Raw genomic sequence first — 25262 nt, 5'->3', positions numbered from 1 at the left:
GGTCAGTTGAAGATTTGAACGATTCAATTTTATAATTTGCTACCGTTATGATTTTTATTCTGTCCAATTAATTGCCGTACTAAAATAAAATAAAATATAATACAAGGAAAAAAAAAAAATTAAGAATGTATCAAGTGTTATTTGTTAGTGAAGAAAGTGATTAAATTAATCATGCTGTTATCAATTTCGTCACATTATGTTACGTGTCAGTACATAACGTGTTCATTCATGTAATGTTTCTCTTTGATAAAAAAAAAACACATCACATTATGTTACACAAATTGATCCGATCACATCACATAACACATTAGGTAATCAATTTCTTTATTATAATTATTTTGCAATATTTTATTATTATTTTCTATGAATTAACTTAAAATAAAAAAATTACACAACTAGCTACGTGATGATCACGATATGACCATATATTAAATGCCGTAACGTGATATGACTTATATGACTTGCATCACGTCACTTTTTTCCTTCACTATTCTTTCTGATAATGTAAAGTAAGACCTGATAATACAAGTTCTTTTTTTTTTTCTTCTTAAAATACCGTAATACAAATAACTTGAAGCTCAGCACAACATTATCCAAAAAGAAAAAAAAAATCCAGCAAACAATAAAAGAAATGCAACAAAACTGAATTATTCCCCATCAATAAAAACTTGCCAAGGCTGTATTATGTTGAGAAAGAATATTCGCCATGTTCTTTGTAATTTGAAGATGCTCTTAAGAACTCAACCATGGAAATACATTTGGTGAAGTAGGCAACCGACCTGTCAGAACTTCGACCCCAGTTTCAGTCACCTACAATATATTAAATAAAACATTGTAAGTGAAAATGCTAACCATAACCTGTAACTTGCTCTAAAATATAAGCTAGATATGGGTGGTAATATTTTATTCAATTTTTCAATCAAGGCAAGAAAAATTAACAAAACTGCAACTTTTTCCTTGTCAACTCATTCTCTGCAAAATTATAACAGAAATGTATCAATACTAGTATTGATCTGATTTGTTTTAAAAACTGAATACTACAAGCAGAACAAAGCTGAAAGCACTTCACAGAAACTAAAATTTTCCTTGCATTGGTCTTATATGCAAACATCTCAACAGAGTAGGGGGATAGTTGGAAATACAACAATTATTATGGAGTCGATATTTGGAAAAGCACCTCACAAAACAAAACTATACATGTAATTGATGAACAGGAGGTCAAGTACACTTATTTGTTATCATTCAACAAAAATTACTCTCAAAACCAGTGACATTTGATTTTAAGAGGATGTAACCAATAAAATCAGTGCCTAATTAATAAAGATTTAATTTTGATCTTAGAGAAACACTCACCAAAAGAGTATGCTCAAACTGAGCGCTCCTTTTTCCATCAGCAGTTACAGCAGTCCATCCGTCAGGCCAGAGACGATCTCTCCAAACTCCTGATTTAACAGTTAGAATTAAAATCTCTTACAAAGAAGAATCAGAATCAAGAATGTTAACAGATCCGAAAAAATAAATACAAAACCAGCCAGGGAAACAAAATGTACAAAAATTTGAGGTCAAACAGTATGCGCCAACAAAATATCAACAGCACTTATTTCTTAGTAAACAAAATTGACTAACCGGTATTAATCATGGGCTCTATTGTAAATGTCTGACCGGCTTTCATTATGCCAACTGCTTTATTCTCTGCAATAGATCGAGGGGGAAAAAAAAAACAGCAAATTAAAGCATGGATAAAGTCGTTCGATTTGATATGACCAAGAAGTGATATAAATTACACATCTTACTTGCATAATGAGGAATGTTTGGGGCACAGTGAAATAACTCTCCGATACCGTGGCCACAATAAGATTTTACCTACAGATGATATAAAATTAAAAAATGATGTCAACAAATTGCGAAAAAACAATTATTAGTCATTAGTCGCATATGAAGGGTTCTGACTAATCCCACTTACAACAGAGAGACCAGACATAGAAGCATGTCGACTAATCACATCACCAACCTCTCTAAACCTAACTCCTGGTTTAACTGAGACAAAAGACAAAGCCAAAAGAAAAATTTGTTAATATGCTTTTAAAAAAGGAGGGTTCAAATGCCTCCATGTTTTTGTGCCTCCATCTCTCTCTATCATTTTCAAAGTTCAAAAAGTCGATCCGAACCGCTCAAACTAACCTCCATACTAAAATATGTTTGGAGACCAAATTTTATATTTTTAGGAATTTTTTTACTATTTTTTTAGATAGGTACAAAATCAGTAAATCTGAACCATCTAAAAACAGTATTTTTGTACCTATCTAAAAAAATAGTAAAAAAATTCCTAAAAATATAAAATTTGGTCTCCAAACATATTTTAGTATGGAGGTTAGGTTGAGCGGTTCGGATCGACTGTTTGAACTTTGAAAATGGTGGAGAGAGATGGAGGCACAAAAACATGGAGGCATTTGAACCCTCCTCTTTAAAAAATAAGTACTAGTGAAAATCCTACATCAAAAGAACAGGTTGGTTATTATTATACTAGTAGTATACAAAAGATCTGAATATTCGTTTGGTTAAATATGCTTGACATAGGTTTCATTTGGTTGATACATGTACCAGCAAACAACTCAGCTGTTCCTGTTTTAAAGCATAATAGAAAATGGCACGCAAAAATGCCTATTATATTTTTATTCAAAGAAATTCAGAATGGTCACCTATAGATATAGCTTTTTCCAAGCACTCATAGGTAGATCGAACCAGATGCTGGGACGCTTCATCGACATTACCCACAAAATATGTCTCATTCAAATCACCTATATACATTACAGCAAAGTTAAAAATTATAGCAAATTACAGCAAATTATCAATGCATATATAATAACAGGCTTACTAAATTTTTACCATGGAAACCCTTGTAGTAAACTGTTACATCGACATTTACAATATCACCATCCTCCAGTTGCCTGTTAAGGAGAACTTTATGTTAATGGAAATTGTAACTTTTGTATATAAATCCCATAAAAAAAAATTACCATGCAATCACACTGCAAAAGCAAGTTAAATAATCAGATTAAGTGTGAGGCTACGGTACTATGCATAGCGCACATCAATCTGTACTATAGATCCATATTTTCATTTATGAAGTCCATATAGTCAATCCAAACCATTGAACATGAGCTATATAAGAAAATGTATTCATAGGCCAGATTTGACATTTTTTAGAATTATTTTACAATATTTTTAGATAGGTAGAAAATCACTACTTTCGGATGGTCCATAATCTTTCGATCAAGTAATTTTCTACCTATCTAAAAAAATAGTAAAACTTAAAAAAAATGTAAAATCTGGTATCCAAGTACAATTACATATGAAGATCATATTGAATGGTTTAGATCGACTGTTTGGTCTTTGGAGATAGAGATATGGATCCATAGTATTGACCATTGTGAGCTATGCATAGTACCATAGCCTCACTCTCAGATTAAAATTAATAAAACCTGGCATCAGGGATTCCATGGCAAATGACTTCATTAACTGACCTGTGAACAACAATAAACTAATTTACTACATTTCAGGTTTGGTAAAAATTGCAACAATAAAATTTAGTAATAAAGAAACACATACGTGCAGCATGACTTGGGGAAGAAATGATAATTCAGAGGCGACGGGTATGCTCCTGAAGAAAAGAAGACAACAATTTTATGACATTAACAAGGTAAAAATAGATGGTTTTACTTAACAATCGGACATGTTGAATTTTATGTGTTGTTTTGGTACATTTGAAACCAGATTCACTGAAAATCTATATATTTCAGTCAATCTTGGTTAAAACAAAACAAAGCAAAATAATGCAGAATCAACAGTTTGTGCTGACATGTGTGGGTTTCATTAAGACTTCTTGAAACAGGATCAACTATAAGACTTGAGACTTTATGAAATATCAAAAGAACAATCTAAAAGTATCTTTAAATTTTCTCTAGGTTTTTTACCAGTCAAAAAAGAGTATCTTCGTTCAAATATTTTGTTGAAATTTGCAATTCATGTATCTTTTGAGTATACAAAGAAAACAATAATAACAAAATTAACATACAAAGAAAACAATAATAACAAAATTAGCCATAAGGTGAAAATAATCAATATAACTAAGGTCCCATCAAAAGTATTCTTTTATATAGTAGACTGTTTAAGACACTAAAATCTTACGTCTTAACAAGACTTATCCCTTTCATGCATTCAACAAATGAAAAATAAATGATAAATCAGGTCCTATAAAAAATGATCACTAGTACCAGCAGCAATAGTGGCGTCATGAACCACTTGATCAATTTCATCAGTTGTAATTCCGGGTCGAATTATACGGGCTGCTGCATCTAACACCTCCCTTGAAATCTATTCATTAATTAGAGGGGGAAATAACATATTATTGTTTTTGCTTATTATTTAAAAAAAAAAAAAAATCTAATGATAGAGAGTTGTTCAAGTAATGCAGAACTTACCCGGCATACTTCTCTCATTCTTTCAATTTGTTCAGGAGTCTTGATCTTTAGATTGAAAAAAATAAAAATAAAACATCACATTTAGCTGTCTCTCAAAAAATTTAAGTTATAATACATGCGCAGAATAAAAATTAACCTCTACTCTTGTTTGCAAATCACTGTTCGGCTCAATTTTGGGAATTCCCTGAAAATATAAGAAAATAAAATGGTCAATTAACAGAGAAATATTGATCAGCTCTGACAAAAAAAAAAAAAAAAAGCACAGATTAAGAAAGCATGTATCAGGACTTATAAGAAAGGTCTCTGTGTAGATTCTCTTTCTCAGTATAAGCACTACTATTAATGAAAAGAGAAAAGTAATAAGTGGCCTTACATCTAAGGCCCAATCAGGTTTTTCGATATTATCTGGCACCATCCGCATCGTTGATATTGGATATGGTCTCAATGGCCTACAAAATTATCAACTACTCTAGAAAAAAGAATAATGTAATAACAGTTCATTCGAAATGGAGGAAATGAGAGCAGAATACCCAGTCCAATCGAAATGGGGAAGCCTAGAACTACGCATCTGGCCTTTCTTCATGCAGTACAACCAACCTGATTGAGATTTCGCTGATGAGATACTTGACAAATTTGTACCAGATGCCGATTTGGTGTGAACAGTCTTGTGTGCACTCCAAGAAGCCTTAAAACACTCTTGCGTGCTGTCAACAGGAAAAAATGTAAACAAGAAAAGGAATTGTGGTAAATAATAAGTCATCACACAAGGACGATGATTGCACATAAATTTACACAATATAGTAATTTGTACAGCAGGTATAGAAATGATTTCTCAACAGAATGAACATCTGCATGGTTTTGCAGTTCTAATTTTTTTTGTGTTCGCAAAATTTAGAAACAGGGTATAGAGTTTATAAACTAACCAAAAAGCAGCATCTTCACGAGGAAGCTTCAATTCCATACACTTGGGGCATCTATAAATAAAAAAGGACGAAACAGATAAGTGTAAGAACCAAGAATCTAACAAAGTGCTGCATGTAAATAAGCTTAGGTACACCATTTATACATAGGAAAATTGGGATTGTGGAAAAAGGAAAGAAGGGCATAATTGATAATTTATTTTTGAATCAATCAAGCATTTTTTCAGTAAACATAGTAGGAAATCACTGAAATATACACCATTACACTAAATGGTTACTCATATTTAATTGATCATGGCTTCATCTTTCATCTAACAATTGAGAGGTGTACATAGAGAATTGAGAAGGATCCGGGAGGTATGAGGTAATGGAGAAGTGAGAACAAGAGAAAAATGAAGGGAAATAGAGAAATGTCCCTTGCATCTGCTTATTGGATGGGGAAGAGGATTGATCTCATTGAACAAACTGAAATTTGAACGTTGCTTACTAGACAAGTCCGTGAAAATGATTCTAAATGACAATTTAGTATCATTATCAGTGCAATTGGATCATCAAAGGTATGGTTCTACTTGGGTTAGTGTGCGAGTACAGAGAAAGATGAGTCTAATCTTGTGTTATTTAAATAAGTGCAAATGTTGTTTGAATTGTATACTTCAGAATAGTGCTAATCTAATTACTGGTAATTCTCTATTCCCACATAAATGTTGGGTTACGCTATTCCGGTGAGAATGAAATGCTTTTGGATTTTATCCTCACTATTCCCAAATTAATACTATTCTCATGCATCCAAATATAATTTACCCCTGAAACTTCTCATATAAGCTAACCAAAGCTGATTTGCTATACTAATGGCATCTTCAGGTAACATGTTATACTAATATAACATATCCTTCCTTAAATTGCAATTCCAATTACTAGGACTAACACCTTCATGACTAAAATCATCATGCAATCAATTTGAAAGTTCTCAGGCAAATTCTGAGAGAGAAGAAACACCAAAAAGAGAGAAAAGGAAAGTGAAATTACTGGAGAACAGCAGGTTTCCCACAACGAGCACAAGAGAGACCAGATTCTGAGCTTGCCATCGCCTCTGCCAAAGAGAAAATAAACAAAATTTCTCAGCTAATGACAAAAAAAAAAATATGGATATTGAACTAATCAGACTAATGTATTCGATCTAACAACGAATAAGCAAAATCGTTACAAGAATAATAACCTCATGCAAATAAAACGAAACTGAGGTGGGCTAGGGTTTAGGTGGAGAAAGGAGAGATGGGAGAGTGGAATTTTATACAAAGGAATCGAAAGGGGAGAAGAAAATAAGCTTCTCTAATATACAAACAAAGGGAATGCACTTGGAATTTATATCCCCTGAGGTAACAGAAATTTTGTGTTTAGATTCAGACCGTCCGATCTGTTTCGGCACGAATATTAAAGGAAACCCGTGCATTCCACCTCAGTCGGATTGGCACGGATTCTGATCGGACGGCTCAATCCAATCTTAAATATTCTATTACCACAGAGGATTAGGTTCGTCACTTAACAATGGAGCCCTTGTCAAAGTCCAAAATCTCGAATCAATAATCACCCCAGGTACCTGAGGTACAAGTGATAAATCTGAATCGTTCATTTAACTTGGAACGAATTTCAAAGCAAGCTCCTATGGTTTTCATAAGTACCGGATTGAGTTTGGTCCAGATATAATTAATCTCGACCGTCCATTTGTAATTTTCTTGAGTCAGGTACCTGGGAGGATACGGATCCCAAAATATCTGCAGGGCTATCTATACAATACGGGCCGAAAAATAAAAAGATATTCGCAGCATAATTGTAGATTTGTTATCCAGCCCAATAGCTGTACCCACCAGCACATCTTAGCCCATACTCTCTCTATTACCTTTCGATCCCAACGTGTAGTGAAGTTTTTTCACTCTTCAGTCTTCCCTCAATCGGCAGTCGCCGCCTCTCTCTCGCTGAGTAGCGATGGCGGATTTCAACCAGGCCATGATGCGAAACAATGACGCGGCCGTACAGGCTCGAACCAAGGCACAGAATCGCGCCAACGTTCTTCAACTCAAGCTCGTAAGCCTCTCATTTATCTTTGCTGTTAAACCCTAACCCTAGACAGCGATCTGATTGAATTAGTTTTGATTTGCTTGATTTCCTTTTCAGATTGGGCAGAGCCATCCGACTGGTCTCACTCCAAATCTCTTGAAGCTGTTTGAACCTCGGCCGCCATTAGAGCACAAGCCTCCTGTGGAAAAGAGGAAGGCGCCTCCTTACTCTGGTAAAATCTCTTACACTAGTTAGCTTAAAGTGTAATTAGCACCTATGGTCTCATCCTAGTTTTCAGTAGATAAAATATAAACAATTCTAACATGATCTACTATTGCTCTTTCTTGTTCTTGAAGGTATTGCTAGTTTTGTGGCGAAGTTTGCTGAGCCAGAAGATCCGGAGTATGCTCCACCTGTGCCGAAGGTAGAAAACAAGGTATTGTCCTATCAGTCCTTTTGATTTTAATTATACAGAAATTGTGGAGAAAACTGAAATGGTGGTTAAGAAGATACGTCTATTTTGTTTGTTTGCAATATGCAGGAGGAAAAGAAAGCTAGGATTCGCCAAAATAAGCTCGAGAAAGGTGCTGCTAAGGCTGCCGAAGAGCTTGAGAAGTGTAAGTTTTTGGTTTATTTTCTCTTGTTTGAAGGATTAACATACTGGTTCAGCATTGAATCTTATAGGATAATTAAGACTGATTCCCCAGGCAGTTTTTGTGTTCTGAATTCAAATGAATCTGGTACCGATCAGTTTTATACTCTAAAACTCTTCTGAATCCAGCATAGTAATATTAGATATGCAATTATATTGTCTGATATTTTATACTGTGGATGTAGATGACCCGCTTACCGATCCTAACACGACAGGAGACCCATATAAGACACTTTTTGTGGCGAGACTGGTAAGCTTCTGTGCTTCCTATTACCAATTTTTTAACATAGTTATCAGACTAGTGTTTCATAATGGAACAGAATCCACAATTGATGTAAAATGATATATCACACTAAATTGTCAATACTTTGGTGCATTTGAATGGGTCATTTTAATAACAAAATAACTACCAAAAGACAGAAGTAATACAGAACTGAATTATCTTATTCTGTTCTTATTTGCTTGCCGGGTTTTTTACAGAACTACGAGACTTCAGAGCATAGGGTCAAAAGGGAGTTTGAAGCATATGGGCCTATTAAAAGGGTAAGTATACGAGAGAAATCTCGTTGGAAGGTGAAGTTATTTCTCTTTGGTAAGGTGGTCTTAACCATGGCGTCGTTACCGCTGGTAGAAAATTATCCTAATTTTTACAAAACTAAAACTGAGCAATTATTTATTAAGGAAGAAAAAGATTTCACTGGATTAAGGACATTGATTATGCTAGCTTTACTCTTCTGCGTTAGTTTTTATGGAAGTGTCAAGAAAAAATCAATTTGAGATTGAATTATACTAGCTGCTGTACCTTGAAAGTTTTATTCGACACAACTTTCCTCCGTTGTCTTTTGCTTTTGAGAGTATATTCAACATGGAACAAGAGACTGGTATGCATCGTTTTTCCAAATGTTATTTGAAGTTACAATCAATACTTTATTGGATAATACTATTCCTTACAAATCCTGGACTTCTACATCTCTATTTTGTATGCTTTTCTTGTTTATTTTCGAAACAGAGAAGTAGTGGCTATATTAAATTTAACATCATAAAGTTGCGGAAAAACGGGTTATTGACTCAAATTAAAGTAAATTCCAAAAAACTTACTGCAAGGTATGCCTCCTGGAGTGGTGTGACTTTTGATTTTCCATATCAATTGTGGGGTATCTTGTCTGATTGCCTTTCATGAATAAGGTCAAAGTGATACCAGCTTAAAGGAGTTTCCTGGTATAGATCTATGTTGCTTGAAAGTTTGGTAGCTGACTCCCATTCAAATTATTATATACTATATATTTTATATTATATATTATTCTTTTCTTTCTTTCTGGTGGGGTTGAGAAAAGCTATTGGTGTTGCATTCTGGGCTAAATGTTTAATTTTATAATTAGCTCTACTGGTTCGTGATTGCCTTTGCTGCTGATGATAGAGCAGGTAGTTCAGGTAGTTGTATCTTATTTTTTAAATATTTTCAAAGTCACATGGTTTGTAAGGAGAATTTTTCAACGAGGTCTTCCCAACATTCTTCGATGGACGTATTGGTAAAATCCTCATATATTATTAGCATACCTTGTTTCCTTTTCACAACAATATCCCTGGTAAGGGGTTCCAAAAATTACCCTGGTAAGGGGGGTTATATAAAAAAGAATCACGCGACACCTCATTTCCGCAAGTCTGATGAAATGCTGGGATTCATTGAAGTGGCGCCGGCTCTTCACTTTTAAAAGGTTAGCACGGCTAGTTAGGCGTTTTCTGCCTGTCTGTCGTGCCATCTAGGATACAGTAGTTCCAGAATAAGATAGGAATTAATATGTAAAATTTAGTCCGTAGTGATATCGTGTCCCGTCTTTTATTTTGGCTAATTGTTATTTAATTTTTCAGGTGCGCGTCATCACTGACAAGAACACAAACAAGCCCAGAGGATATGCCTTCATTGAGTTCATGCATACTCGTGATATGAAGAGTGAGTTGTCTAATTTAATCTTTTCCTTATGGGTCATGTTAACAGATACAGGCTCTCTATATCTGGTTGCTTGTACCACATTAGCCTTAGCCCATTTTGTATGGTATGTTGTTACTCCATTCTAGACCCAAGTGCATCCTAAAGGGTTATATAGTTCAGCCCAATGATTTTAATGTTTTTAATTTTATATATTGAATTTTTTTTTCTTTTAAGTTTTTATATAGTTCAGCCCCCCTCATAATTGATCAAATGTGCTTGTAGCCTAGTGGTAAGAATTCTACATTGTTCCAAAAAAAAAACACTGGACTTTACGACTCTAAATTTTCTTAGGTGAATTGACTTTTATGTTCTCTTTTGGTCAAATTATAGATGCTTATAAGCAAGCTGATGGGAGGAAGATCGATAGCCGGAGGGTGCTGGTGGATGTTGAGCGTGGCAGAACTGTCCCTAACTGGCGTCCAAGAAGATTAGGTGGGGGGCTTGGATCAAGTAGAATGGCCGGTGAAGAAGCTCCCAAGTACTTACTGTGTCCTCTAATTGTCCTATTTGTATTTCTATAGTAAATTTGGTACCTGGAGGAGGTGAACCAAGTCTTTGTAGGTCATTTTTGAGTAGTGATCAGGGATAGAGCAAAAAATTTGATTGCAGTTATGAGTCCCCTGCACGGGCAAGTCAGTTTTGTTCCATAATTCATATTTCCCAAATTAGGATCTGATTAAGTGGCATTAGATCGGAAAACAGTTAGAAATTAGAAATTTGAATAGGGTAATGATTGGTTAAGTGATATATTTGGGAGCTGACTTTTTACTTGGAACTTTGTTATGTGGCCATAAAACTAATAAAGATAATTGTATTCTGCCAGGGAGCCGCAAGTGGCAGCATCAACACGCACTCGATCGGAGGAGCCTAGGGCCAGAGATGACAAAGACCGGTAATGCTTGTCATATACTGTAAAATCTTTTCAGTAAAAGAGAAAAAAAACATTGTCTGATGGTAGTATTTATTTATTTCAGGGATCAGGAGAAGTCCCGTGAAAGGGATCGGGAGAAGTCCCGTGAAAGAGACCGGGAGAGAGATCGTGATCGTGGCCGTGAGCAGTCCCATGACAGGACTCGTGACAAGGAAGATAGACATCACCGGGACGACCGTGAACGGGAGCGTGATAGGCCACGCGATAAGGACCGTGAAAGAGATAGAGATCGTGAGAGGGACCGTGAAAGAGGAGACAGGGACCGCAGTGACCGTGGACGTGATAGGGATAGGGACCGTGAGAGAGATCGTGATCGGGGCCGTGACAAGGATAGGGAACGTGACAGAGAGCGGGGCCGTGAATCACGCGATCGAGAAAGGTAAAGACTCATTTTGGGTAGAATATATGTTACATATCACTTGTTCATAGGACGTGCCATATACTAGAATATTTGTTAGATATATGTTAGCTAAACTATTTACTATTTTTGTTTCAAATGTTGTCAAGCAATAGAAAACATAATAATAATGCAATAAGTATTTTTTTTTCAAATATTTCATATATATATTTTCCAAGGAATAAAAGGTAGAATTTTTTTGGATAAAATTCTATAATTTGATCTTTCAAAATCTTATTCTATATATTTTATTTATATATGAATCTTCTGATTCTTTTGATTCTTCAGATTTTGTTGATTCTGAAAAATCTCCACTGTTGCTAATTATATATCTTTTCAACAGTGCTCCAACATATTTGCAATTACTTGTACAAATAAACTTAATTCTCCAAACATATATTAGTTGCCTGAATCATACATCCTCTGTTTTTATCTACATATCTGGTCTTTACCTCGTTGGATTAGCTGGTTAGATCTTTCTAATCTTTTTCCAGTATTGTTAGTTTTTGTTAATGTGCCTTGTGATATCAGGGATCGTGACCGGGACCACCGTGACAGCCGAAGCCGTGACCGTGAAAGAGACCGTCATGGTGCTGATCATGATGATGCCGAGCACAACTATAAAAGGGATGTGATGATGTCTGATCAGTATGACGAGCAAGGTGATGATGCCAAATACAACTATGGTCATGGCCAAGGACATGAATATGATGGTAAGGAGGATGCAGGGTATAATGGTGAGGCTAATCATGGAGCACATGAAACCCCAGAGGAAGGCGAGGCATATGATGAGCGTGATTACGGGTATTACCGCAAGGATTAGGTAACACAAATTGTACTTGATTCTTTTTTTAACTCTCCTTGGGTTGCTTTCTGGTGAAGTTTTTTCCTCCTAGGAATTAAGACGGAATTCCTGAGGCTCTGTTGGGAGGGTAATATGTAAGGGGATAACTTTTTGTCCTTACTGTCCCAAGGAATAAGAGTTATCCCCTTAACTCCATTTGTTATCCTCAGTGGGGACGCAAAACTTGTGAACTTTAGACACAAGATGTATATGGTTTTTTGTTTTTGTTTTGATATTATCCTTTAGGGGGTACTAATGAAAACAGCACTTTTCAAACGAGGTCAGAAGTTCCTGCTGCAGGGTGAGTGATCGGCAGCTTTTTGACTGGAAGCCAACTGCTTAAAGTTAAGAATTTAATTTTGCTTCCATTGATGTCAAATTTAGGTAATAATTATTGGAACTTCTCTCTCGATTGGATCATCAACAGATGTTTTCTGTAATTTGTATGTTATTGTGCTGTCTTATTGACTTGGCTATGCTGGAAATTGTAGAACATGCTATTGGTTTGAGGTTAATTTTAATCTGAAGTTGTGGTACTCAATTAATGTCTTATACTTTTGGATATTTTGGTTGTTCTTTATTGGTTTGATTATCTGGATTTGGCCCTACAATAATGTATTTCTTATTTGCATTCCAAGTCTTTTCGGTAATGTTGTATTGAGATGTTAATTTAAATTATCCCAAAGAAATCCAACTTTTGTAAATGCAATGATTTGAAAAATCTGAATAACGTGCATAATTGAAGGCTTGCATACAGGAAAGTAACTCGAATTTTGAGTTTGTATTTTGACCGATCGATCTGCTCTAGAATGAATATTAAAGGGCCTCTGTATGTTGGGCCAGATTGGTTTGAATTTTGATCGGACAGTCCGTATCAAGGGTGCTGGTTTTTTTTTTTTTTTTTTTTTTTTTAAGTATTAAGAGCATTGAATGAAATTAATTAGTAATTTTAAAAAGTAAAGAAATTAATTAGTAATTTTAAAAAGTAAAGAAAAAGTAATTTTAAATTTAATTTTGAAACTCTTACATCCATGCAATTGATTAGCAATTGTTATCAATGTCATGGCAACACATTTGATTGGCTGTGAGAGTGTGAAAAGTGGAGATGAAAGGTTACAATTACACTCTATTTATAAAAGTGAAATTAAAAGTGTCAACTGAAATTTTGGAAGGACTAACTAGTATTTTGCAATTAAAAACTTCCAATTTAATTGAGGGCATACGAACTTGAGATTTTAGCCATAGTACCCCTTGGATTCATTTAAAAGGGCTCTGTCTATTTCTGAGCTATTGATATATTGGTACTGGGTCTAGGGGACCAGCCAGTTGTTTCCCTTTGCAATGGAATTGGGCGAATGCCACGTGCTTATTTGGGGCCCCTACATTACAACACTTAGGTCAATTGAATTTTATGACATTAATTTAGCACTGACTTGTCACCAAACGGTTTATTGAATCCTGCTAAACGTGAAATAAAAAAATAAAAAATAAAAAATAAAAAATAAAAAATAATAATCCTGCTAAACGTGCCATGCAACGTTATTTTTTTTTGAAGGTCGACAAAATGTCGGTCAACAGATGTATTGATAAAAAAACAGTTTATATCGTATAGAATTTACATCACACTATTTACTAAAAAAAAACCCACTAGTAGCTTTCCTAGTGTGGTCCTCATCCCTATTTTACTGCTAATACTATACAAAGTTTTTCCAATTGTGAAAATCCATTTTCGTTTCATTTATCAACACAGTCGGTGGTTGTCTTTCCTGTGAAAGTTCTTTTGTTTCTTTTTTTCCACAAGGCTCATACTCCTGCCAACAGAGGCGGAGGTACTAAGTATAAATGGGGGTCAATTGACCCTCATTCTTTTTTAGAAATTTTGTATTTATTGATAAATTTCCATATAATTTAATAGAAAATATTATGAAACTGTCAAATTGACCCCCCATTCATAATACAAATTTTTTATATACTTGATGTCCCATTCAAATTGTGACCCCATAGTTTGAAAGTCTGGCTCTGCCCCTACCTGTCGACCATGCTATATCCCATTTCCTATTATCCGACTTGGTGCGTCCTCTACTGGATAACCACCAGATATCCACCACCGTTCCCCCCATTGTGTAGGTTAGGTTCAAATTCGCCAAAAACCCCCTCCAGATTCGTGTCGCATAGGTACAGTCCCACAATATGTAGTCCCTAGTTTCAATGATACCATTGGAGCATAAGGTACATCCATGGTTGACATTACATGCCCCAGAAATAAGAACCTCCTAAGTGAACATCTTGTTATCCAACAGCAACCATACAAAAATCCTCACTTTCATTGGTACCTTCAGTTTCCATAGTACCCTATTGTACTCAGAAATGATCCTCGTATTGTGCATTACCCTGTATGCCGATGAACATGTGAAGATGCGTGAGCTCTCCCATCTCCAGATTGTCCCTCCCTGTTGAGTGGAGCATCTAAAAAAAGGTAGTAGCTTGGGTAGGTCTTTGAGGAAGAAAGAACAGTCTCCGGAGTTAGATATATTCTTTGGTCTTGTGATGTTATACAAGTGTCTCAGTGTTTGAGCTCACTGTACATCCGGTTTGTGACTAATAGATCATAGCCATTTAATAAGCAACGCCTCATTTTGGTGTGAGAGGTCAAGTATTCCAAAACCCCCATTCGCCTTTAGATCATAAGTTTTCTCCTAATTCACTAAGCAATTAATGCTCTTACATATCTCCATCCCTTTCCATAAGAAATTCCTCCGCATTCTGTCAATATGTCTCATGACTCCCTTCGGCATTCTCATTGCCAAGTAAAGTTATTACAACTTTTTTTTTTTTTTGGATAATATTAGGCCAATAGAAAACAGAAAACAGAAAACGAGAAAGCCCAAAAATCAATTATTTTATTTGAATCCACTGGATATAGGCTATATAGCTCTTGTGGTGATTTAATAATTCGGCCATTATTTATAAATCATTAATTATAATACTATATATATCAAGCTGGCCCAAGATTCGTTCATTTTTAATATTTTGATTTTTGAACCACTCGCTTTTATTTTTTTCATTTTAAATGTTATCAATTAATTACATTTATATATGACAACATTAATATAAAGAAATTATTGTACGAAGAAAATTAGTGTAACGAGTGTTTAGAGAGCTATATACAAACTTTAACACAATAAATGTCATACATTGTCACGTAAAATCACAATTGCAGAATTTTCTAATCTTATCCGTTTAAAAATCACATATTAAATCACATATGTTAGCGAATCAGAACATTTACATGCTAATTAATTTATTAAGAGGAGAGACATAAACATATAATACAGGTCATGCATGGTAAGTGCTCTAGAGAACAAAACACAGATATCCATTGATGCACGTACCATACTTGCGACAAATGATACTTAGCGTTTAGCGGAGCCTAAGCAGTAGTTGGTTCTGTAAAAGATGAACTGAGCACATAGCTGGATTGTCAAGGGTTTCTCAAATGTTTTTGAGGTGTAAACTTGTAATATGTATTTGTTCTGGATCTGAATTGGATCTGATAATTTACAAATAAGTTATAGATCCAAAATATTTACTATTAGATGTGCATGATATCTGAACACAGATCTGATCCGATTTGAGAATAATAAGTGTATGCATTGAAATTCAGATCTAAACACTTTTAGAATACGGATGCAAATATAATAGTATCTAGACTGTACCCGACCCGATAACACCTCTAGACAATATATAAGACATTAACATATTTTAAATAAGATGGTTTTGATAGTCAATATATATAACCTTTCCCTTTCGGAATTTTAATATGAGCTTTTAATGGAACATACAAATTCTTCTCTAAAAGCAAACAAAAGTGAGGTATATATATAAATAATTAATTGTTTTAATGATCATATGAACAATTCAATGATTATGCATATATATGTTGTACACAACCTCCAATGAATAAGGTTAATAACCTACGGCGGTGTACTTTAGAAAAATAAAATAAAATAAAACATTTCATAAGCTAGCTATAAATATAGGTTCATAAATGAAGCCCAGCAAAACACAACAGCATATAGGAATAGGATGGACAGCTAAAACCTAGAGAAAGACAAGCTAAGTGCTAAAGGAAGAGAGAGAGAGAGAGGTTTTCCTTTTGCTTCATTTAATTTTCATAGAGAGAAACAAAAATTCTTGTTTCTGTTTTTTTGGTGCAGCATTTTCCAGACTCCGCAGGCTTTAGTGTAAATGGAGAAAGTTGCTCTTAAAAACCAAAAGAAAAAGGAATTAGTGGAGAAAATTTTGGCATGCTTCATTGGTGCTGCATGTTTTGATCTTCTATGGACTTTGCACATGTAACCAAAAGTACAACTTTTTAGTACAAAAATGGGGTTGCATGAAAGTACAACTTGCTTATTTTTGCCATTAAAATTTACTTTACTATGCTTGTCCTTTTTATTATTGAAATAACAGCGTATATATATAATGCTCAAGAAAATAATTTGAAAAACATGTAAAAAACAAGAGAATATATTCTACATATAGTTTTGTTCAAGCTAAAATTCTAAGCTTTCTTTCATAATATATTAAACAAATAGTTGGGCCGTCAAATAATATATACAATTTTATTTATTTGAGATTAAGCCATTGTTTTTTCAGGTAAACATTTTGACATGTTATTTTTTTATTCATAAAGAACACTGCAATAGAACTCAAAATAGTTTTGTATTACTGTATATGATAGTTGCCCTGCATAAATTAAAAAAAACTCTATTGAAATGTGTACCTATATAACAGTCAGTTAATATAATTACAAAAAAAACAACTTTTTAATTAAAAGGTATATATGGAGCTAGTCTTCAAATTTATACAAAAAAATGTAAGTCGAACAATAAATACTTCTGCAACGATTTGATAATATTGGGATCAATTGATTTTCATTTCATGTCATGATGAGTATGGATTGTTTCGAATAGAATTTATTTGTATTTTTTTTTTTGGGTGCAATACTTAGTAGAAAATAAATTCATATGATGCATTTTCCAAGCGTAATTAGGTGCCATGTCGTTTCATATTGAACGACATGTGTCATGTCAAAACAAGCGAATCTTGGCTAGCTGATAGAGAGCACGACATATATATAATATGTCAACGTGCCTGTCCATTTTGTGTATGTGATTGCACATGTCGTGCTTTATTTCCTACTTCGGCCTTTCAATTGTAGGTTTTTTTTGTAGTGGTGAAAAAATTATAATTTACAAGGTATTTATAAAAATATATAAAATTGATATTTTGAATTTAAAAGAACATTAAATTTTGTTATTTTGAAAATAATTAACTTTACTTGTTCATTAAATTGCCATCATTTTATGCAAATGAAATTATATGAGTTATGCTAATGTACTTAACATTAGCATTTCATGTGATATACTAAAGGTTCAGACCTTGCTTTTTCATGTCTAAGCGGTCGATCTAACTTGTTCAATATAGTTTTTTTTTTTATCAAAATTATATAGAATGATCAGTAAGGCTTAGGTGATATGGATAACATAAGGCTTTTCGTGCTATTGTCTTAAAAATTTAGCATATAAACTTCAAACTTCGATCTAAATAGTTCAGTCAATTGGTAACATAATGAACTTGTAGAATACCAACTTTTACTATTTTGGGAACTTATTTTTACTATTTTTTATGATTTATAAAAGATGACAAAAATGACTTAATATATTGGTAATTTTCTTTTATTTTTAAGTCATCTTTCATAAATCATAAAAAATAGTAAAAAATTATTGGTCTGCTTAGATCAAAGTTTGATAAATAATAAAATAAACCAATATATGCATATTTTGTACAAAATCTTTAAATTTATTAGATTGTTAGCATATTTTGTTAATAATGTACTAATGATGAACTTATCATTGTTTATATGCTAATGGTCCAAATTCAATCAGTTCAATGTGGTCTATATATTAAAATTTTGTAGAATATTAGTTTTTTACTATTTATTTCAGAATTTGAATATGATTCTATTTGACATGTAAATATATATATATTTTTTTTTATTGAAGTGAGGTCATAATCTCATTGATTTCATTCATAGAAATCAGAATTACAAAGATATGGTACCAAGTATTTGGTACCTATCTCCTTTACATTCATAAAACCTAAAGCATTAAACTACCAAGTAAACCATTTCCACATAAATGACCAAGTAAAACCTAAAGGGATATATATACCAATTCCTTTGTATCAAAAGCTTCAAATAAGTGTGAGTTTAAAGAACACATTTCCCCCTCTACTTTTACACCAAAAAGAAGCTATGAAATTATTTTTGCAGCTAAGGATTGTATAGGGATTATTGTTGTATTTTTAAAACATAATTTGTTTATTTCCAACCATACATATAGCCCATAGTACTGCCTCTTTTATTAATTCAATTAATCAATGGTTTATCTTTTAAGGGTATATATGTATCTAATTAAACAATTCTTTTACATATTTACAACTAAATCCAAAACTGTTGAACTTAGCAATCCAAGTTCAAATTTGTAATACATAAGAACAAGTAATTATAAATATGAATGCACATTTTCTAAACAAAAAGAAAATGTATGAGAGCCAATTAATCCAACCCCACTTAATGAGGTTATATTTAGTTAATATCCTATTTTTTTCTAACTAACCATGCACATAAAAAGTTTAATTTTGAAAGGAATTGTAGATATCCATAAGGATATCAAATTCAGTAAATTTAATACCCACAAAGCTTAAAAATTCATATAATGATTGAATAAAAAGTGCTTTCTTTGAAGACCATCTCCATGCAATGTTGTCTGCTTCAAGAAAATGAATTTGACATGTAAATATATATACTATTTATAGTCATCTTTCTTCAATTTAATGTACATGTATTGTGTTGTATCAGCACATATCACTACAAGAATAGAACAATATCCGTGAGAATAAAAATGCATTTTACTGACGGTATCGTTACAGATACTTTTATTGGTAATACCAATACGCTTAGAAATGACACGTTATGTGTTACGTACCACGTCAATTATATTTTGTATATCATGTAAGATTATGTTTGATATATTGCATGCATATGTGTTTTGATACATTACTCGCAGTATATATGTATGTTAATTTAGTCAAAATTCAACAATACATGAGAACGGAAATATAAAATTTATATTGAGAGGTTCAAACGTAAAATACATAATATGTGTAAATTCATGAGATGTTGTCACTGACATTTAAACTTAAATTTTCACAATCTAGCTCAAAATAAAATTCTAACCACTATACTACAAACACACATGAATATTTCATGAGGAACTAAACTATATATATAAACACACCAAAAAAATTAAATACTTAATTATACATAATGATTTTTTTTTAATTATGGGTTGCTAAGCGAGTTCATGATCAAATGCGGTACGCTACTAGATAAAATGATATATATGCATCGTCATTTTTAACATGGCACAAATCATAAAGCTGAATTATCCAATTATTCAAATAAGTATCGAATTTATTTTAGCTTGGCTAGCTAGAAGCTCATTCTATTAAGTGCGGTATCTCACAACATAGGCATCCTGGTTAAACATCGATCCCCAACCGCTACGTACACTATCTTAAGATCCGCCCCTGATTACAAGTTAGTTGGAACATCATGTGTGTGTACACACACCACATCAAATATATATACTTAACACATGCGAATTATATATCATTCTATGAGGGCTCATGTTTTGGATAGATTAATTGAATGTGTGGGGACCTGATTTTGTATGGTTTTAGTTCATGCGACGCTATACATATATTGTCAGTGAGATGATTAATTAGAATATATACAGAAAATGTTATAGTTATAATGTTATACCAGTCGACCAAAGGAGAGCTAGGTGAGCTTGACAAGTTGTATGGATTGCCATTCATGGACTAGTGATTGGTGTCAGGTCACGACAACTCTGTTAAATTGATCTATTTCGTGGTCCTCCAATTTCTGCATTAAATAAAGCATTCAAAACTGAAGAAAGTAGATTTTAAAGCTTAGAGATAGTCAAGATGCTTCTCTAGTTTATTTTTCTCCATTCCGAGTTGCAACAGAGACTCCATTTTAAGTATATTCCTATATATATATGCAACTGATTGTATTGTTGCAATTGGAAGTAAATTCATAATTTAGTCGTTAATATTATTATTATTTTTTTTCAGTTGATGTTTAATAGAAAAACATTTGATCTGTTTACCTTCATTATTATAGTTAAACAATTATATATGATGGAAAATTGAAATATTTTATTCATTAAGGCTAAAGTGCTATATGGGTTGCATAGAGGGCTACAGTGCTACAGCTCAATATTTGAATTTTTAAAACCCAAACGGTCGATCCGAACCGTTCATCTTGTTCTCCATATTAATATGTGTTTGGAGACAAAATTTTACATTTTTTGGAAATTTTTTACTATTTTTTTAGATAGGTAGAAAATCAGTTGATCTAAAAAATTCTGCACCATTCAGATATTTGATTTTCTACTTATCTAAAAAAATAGTAAAAAATTTCCAAAAAATGTAAAATTTGGTCTCCAAACACATATTAATATGGAGAACAAGATGAACGGTTCGGATCGACGGTTTGGATTTTGAAAACTCGAATATTGAGCCGTAGCACCGTAGCCTTACCCACACTTTAATAGTATATATGTACTTGTATCCTTATATTAAGGAGAGAAAGTCATAGATTTCACACATCTATATATTGTATCTATTAAAGCAAGAAAGTCATAGATTTGACATTGGTATTTTTTGCATATGAGAAATTAAATTCATATATATAGCAGGTTTAAAGTTATTAATTTGAAAGCCTAGCTGTTTGGGATTGAGAAAATAATTTATTTGCAATTCTTTAATCATAATCAAGTAGTTTAAATTCTACTAAAACATTAATTAATATTGAAATGTAACCTTAAAAACAAAGAGGAAATAAAAGGTAAAACTTCAAAACATGAGGCCTCCGTTTCAAATACAAATTGAGAAGATAGTAAATGTCTTATATTGCAAGTATGGGGTGAAATTATATTTTATACCAGGGTTTAAAAGAATACTCAAGAGTATGCTTGACTAAGAAGAATTTTTGTGACTAGTCTTAGGATTTTAGTGCTGCATAGAATCTGATTGTGGATACTTAAAAAGATGTTATAATTAATTAATTTTTAAAATTTATAAAAAAATGTATAAAAATGGACTTGATTTTTTTTTTATCATAACTCATACAAAATTCCAAAATTGATGTCATTAAAATGATATTTTTCTTCTTGTTATTGTTGATTGTACTGATTTAACATATGTAATAAAATTTTATTTTGACAGGAAAGGAATTAATTAAAAGTAAGACATTTATTTAGAAAGTATCGATATGATCTCATTTTAAATATCTGAAAAAGAACCACTTAATAATTATTTATCCTAACAATTTTGATGATGATTAAAAATAAAAATTAAATTTGAAAACCAACAATATACGCATGATTTAACACATCATGCAATATAAATGATGAAATTTGATAACATGTTCTACCAATTATCAAGTGCTCTTTTGTTGAGAAACAATCACATATCATAATAATATAAACATAAATCTATTTCTCGACCATCAACTTGTTCTAAATAATTAAAAAAAAAAATACTATCAATCCCTATCAATATATTTAAATCCACATCCCTTTCACTATAGTACTTCTAACCATGGTTAGAGGTTGTTGGTTGAAATCACACATAGTTTTCCAATTTATTTTAAACATTGATTTACTTTTGAGAAATTTTGTGGTAACCATGTTATTAGTTTTATTGGTTAAAATAATAAAAAGTACTATCAATCTCTATTAATATATTTAAATCCGCATCCCTTTCACTATAAAGCTTCTAACCATGTTACTTACAACATTAATTGGTTGAAATTAAATCACACATAGTTTTCCAATTTAATTTGGACATTGATTACTAGTGAGATATTAAATTTGTGACAACCATGTTATTGGTTATTAGTTAAAATAATTAAAAAATTATATCAATCCCTATATATTTAAATCTGCGTCCCTTAATTTCACTATAGTACTTCTAACCATATTAGAAATAATTGGTTGAAATCACACATAGTTTTCCAATTTATTTTGGACATTGATTTACATGTTATTGGTTATTGGTTATATATAATAAAAATAAAAACACTATCAATATATTTAAATTCGCGTTCCTTTCATCAGAGGCGGATCCACATAGTACCAAGGGGACAGTTGTCCTTCTGGATTTTGAGTTTTAGTGGGAGATCGGGATATTTCGATTGACTTTGCCTCCTTTGAATTTTTTTTTGCCCCATCTGGATGTTTGATTTGTAATTCGGACTAAATTTAAGGTTAAAATTAAAATAAATTTCTTGAATTACTATTGGTAATTAGAATTATATGTTAGAGAATAAGAAATTACAAGTTATAGAATTGAAAAGTATAAGTTAAAACATATTTTTTTTATCGAATATCTAATTAGTTAATGAGTTTAAATTCAATTAGCTATTTAAACTTGATTCAATAATTTTTTTGTTTTCTGACAAAAATTCTGAATTGACCCCCTACCTTTCAGTGTAGTACTGTTTCTAGCCATGTTTAGAGGTTGTTGGTTAAAATCACACACATAGTTTTCCAATTTATTTTTCACATTGGTATATAGTGTTGTGATATTTTGTGGCAAGCAAAGAATAGACAAAGAAAGAAAAACTAGGAAGAGAGATGAATAAAGAGGATCATCACTGCCTTCTGCCGCACCTGCTCCTGCCCTTCTGCTTCTGACTAGACATGTCAAATCATCAAAAGTATGAAGCTTTTATTTTTCTCTCGTCTTTTTATTTCTCTCTCTATCTGTGTTTCTCTCTCTACCATAACTCACTTTTCTGACTCTGAAACGGGTGTTTGGTATAGTTTTGGACAGTAGCAGCTAGCAGCTCTGTCTCTGTGTAAACATCTACCACACACACTACTAAATTTTAGCCTCTTGCTAGGCTAATTTCTTGGGCTACAAATTTATTACTTAATAGTTAATACACAGATTAAACTTATTTTTATTATCTAGTCCTTCCTCTGTTATTTTAGGTATCTAGGCATGTACTCCGGTCGGTTGGCTGGGTACGTTTATTAATTTTTTTAATACTTATTTATAATAACCAAATAAGCACACTTTGACGTACTTTCCAACAGGGACATATTCAGAATTTTTGACGGAGCAAAAGAATAACGAATCAAGTTCAATGTTGCACATTAACAGTGTATAATGAAAGGAGGCGTTTGCACGAAAAAAAAAACCCATACATACTCACACTATCCTTTAGTTTCGAACCGAATCTGAAAGTCACAATTATTTGTACACGGTTTGTTAAATAGTAGACTTGAATTTGGTCGATTCTAATCCAAGTTTTTAGGGTCATTCATGTTACTATATTTAGTACAACTCATTACCAATTAGGGGTGTCAATGGCACCTTTTTAGCCGTTTATCTGACCTGTTTCGTATTCGATAAGGTGGGTATGGGTAAGGATTTTTTTTTCGTTAGCTTATCGGATATGGGTATGGGTAAGAAATTTTTTTCGTTAACCAAATGGGTAAGGGTATGGGTAATAACTATTTCGTACCCATTATCCTATAGGGTAATTATAAAATCTAAATATATATATTCAATTCAATTTTTAAACCCCTAAATATATATTTAATTCAATTTTAAGAAAAAACAATTTAGTTGGAATTGATTGCATATTTATTTTTATTTTTTTATTAAAAATACAATTACATATATGCGAAATTAATGAGTTTTTGATGTTTAATTTGTAAAATATAATAAAACTAATTATTATATTAGTAATATCCATTATTACCCGCTACCGTTTCGTTACCCTATAATATTAACGGGTAAGGTATGGTAGGGTAAAGTCAATTTTTAATGGGTATGAGTAGGGTATGGATAAAGTCAATTTTAATGGGTATGGGTATGAAAATGCCTCCACCCGACCCGTACCGTACCCATTGACACCCCTATTACCAATCCTAAGCTACTCAAGTTGGGATATTAATTTTATGCAACACAAACAGATCATTTCACAAGAATAAATAAATCAACAAGATCAAACACATATCAACAATTATAATATAAGGTTGGCACAATTATAATATAAGATTGCAAACCGAGTAAGGTAGATTTTGACTAATCCATTAAATTTACAAGCCTAAGCCACTAGAGAGGATAATTAGACTCTCATAAGTACATTATCATCCATGAAAATAGGAAAAATTAAAAACATGTTTAATAACAACAAATAAAGATGAGAATTGATAAAACCAATCTCTACTTCGTCTCTAGTCACTCCTTCCGTCGCTCCTTAGTTCACCTTCGTTCGTCCCTTGAATCACTTGAGGGGGTGAGAGAGATGGAGAAAGAATAATGGTAGAGAGAGGGTTGTTTAGATCCAAGTTAAAACAAGCATAAGCTGGTGGCTGCTGCTCCCCCCATATTATATGGGCGTTTATGTGGATTTGGAAGGAAATTAGATCGATGCGGAAGTGAATCTCTCAAGATCTTGCAAGATTGGCATACTTCAGCGTGTCGGCGGCCCGCCACCTGTTGAAATGAGGTGCTTTACGGAAAATGTTTTCTAGGGTTCTAACTGTTGGCGTTCCACCAAAGTCTCGGTCTAGAACATTTAGGGAGTTCATGATCTGTCTTCAGCCAGGTGACGGCTCACGGAAAAATTAAATTAGCTCTTTTTCTTTGTTTTTCTGCACTTGATACAAATCTAAACAAATAACTTGAACTTTAAAGGAATCTAAACTAAGATAAAGGTAAATTACTCTAAATACAAGAAAATTTGTATAGTTATACACACGGAACCCTAGTCAAATGTATATATATTTGATGCCTATCACTATTGATTTAGTGAAATA

General features: G+C 32.7%; 2 protein-coding genes across 11 annotated transcripts; one reads left to right on the top strand and one right to left on the bottom strand.

Annotated features, from left to right (window-relative positions):
- Positions 1-505: 505 nt before the first annotated feature.
- MAP1A (methionine aminopeptidase 1A) lies at positions 506-6735 on the bottom strand. 3 transcript variants are annotated; one of them, XM_078305139.1, is made up of 17 exons: positions 6606-6735; positions 6428-6491; positions 5405-5455; positions 5012-5185; positions 4855-4930; positions 4618-4665; positions 4482-4526; positions 4275-4374; positions 3610-3661; positions 3483-3524; positions 2887-2948; positions 2700-2798; positions 1964-2037; positions 1794-1863; positions 1627-1692; positions 1354-1442; positions 506-810 (listed from the first exon to the last, which is right to left on the bottom strand). In XM_078305139.1, exons 2-17 carry the CDS (start codon positions 6484-6486, stop codon positions 733-735), a joined length of 1185 nt encoding a protein of 394 aa, XP_078161265.1. In that variant the 5' UTR covers positions 6487-6491; positions 6606-6735; the 3' UTR covers positions 506-732. The 3 variants fall into 3 exon arrangements, with proteins under 3 accessions (XP_078161265.1, XP_078161267.1, XP_078161266.1); XM_078305141.1 differs by having other exon boundaries at positions 6618-6703; XM_078305140.1 differs by lacking the exon at positions 6606-6735 and having other exon boundaries at positions 6428-6605.
- Positions 6736-7292: 557 nt separating this feature from the next.
- Positions 7293-12811, top strand: U1-70K (U1 small nuclear ribonucleoprotein-70K). 8 transcript variants are annotated; one of them, XM_078304926.1, is made up of 12 exons: positions 7293-7483; positions 7574-7688; positions 7813-7892; positions 7998-8073; positions 8294-8358; positions 8589-8651; positions 9978-10059; positions 10429-10576; positions 10922-10990; positions 11097-11408; positions 11958-12249; positions 12556-12811. In XM_078304926.1, the coding sequence occupies exons 1-11, from the start codon at positions 7385-7387 to the stop codon at positions 12247-12249; spliced, it is 1401 nt and encodes a 466-aa protein (XP_078161052.1). In that variant the 5' UTR covers positions 7293-7384; the 3' UTR covers positions 12556-12811. The 8 variants fall into 8 exon arrangements, with proteins under 8 accessions (XP_078161052.1, XP_078161053.1, XP_078161054.1 ...); XM_078304927.1 differs by having other exon boundaries at positions 12536-12811; XM_078304925.1 differs by having other exon boundaries at positions 7321-7483; positions 10429-10585.
- The last annotated feature ends 12451 nt before the right edge of the window (positions 12812-25262 follow it).

Source organism: Carex rostrata, chromosome 7, assembly GCF_964058835.1.
Source record: "Carex rostrata chromosome 7, lpCarRost1.2, whole genome shotgun sequence".
In the NCBI taxonomy this organism is placed as follows: domain Eukaryota; kingdom Viridiplantae; phylum Streptophyta; class Magnoliopsida; order Poales; family Cyperaceae; genus Carex; species Carex rostrata.
Note: the sequence above shows the minus strand (reverse complement) of the source record. Positions and strands in the feature narration are given on the sequence as shown.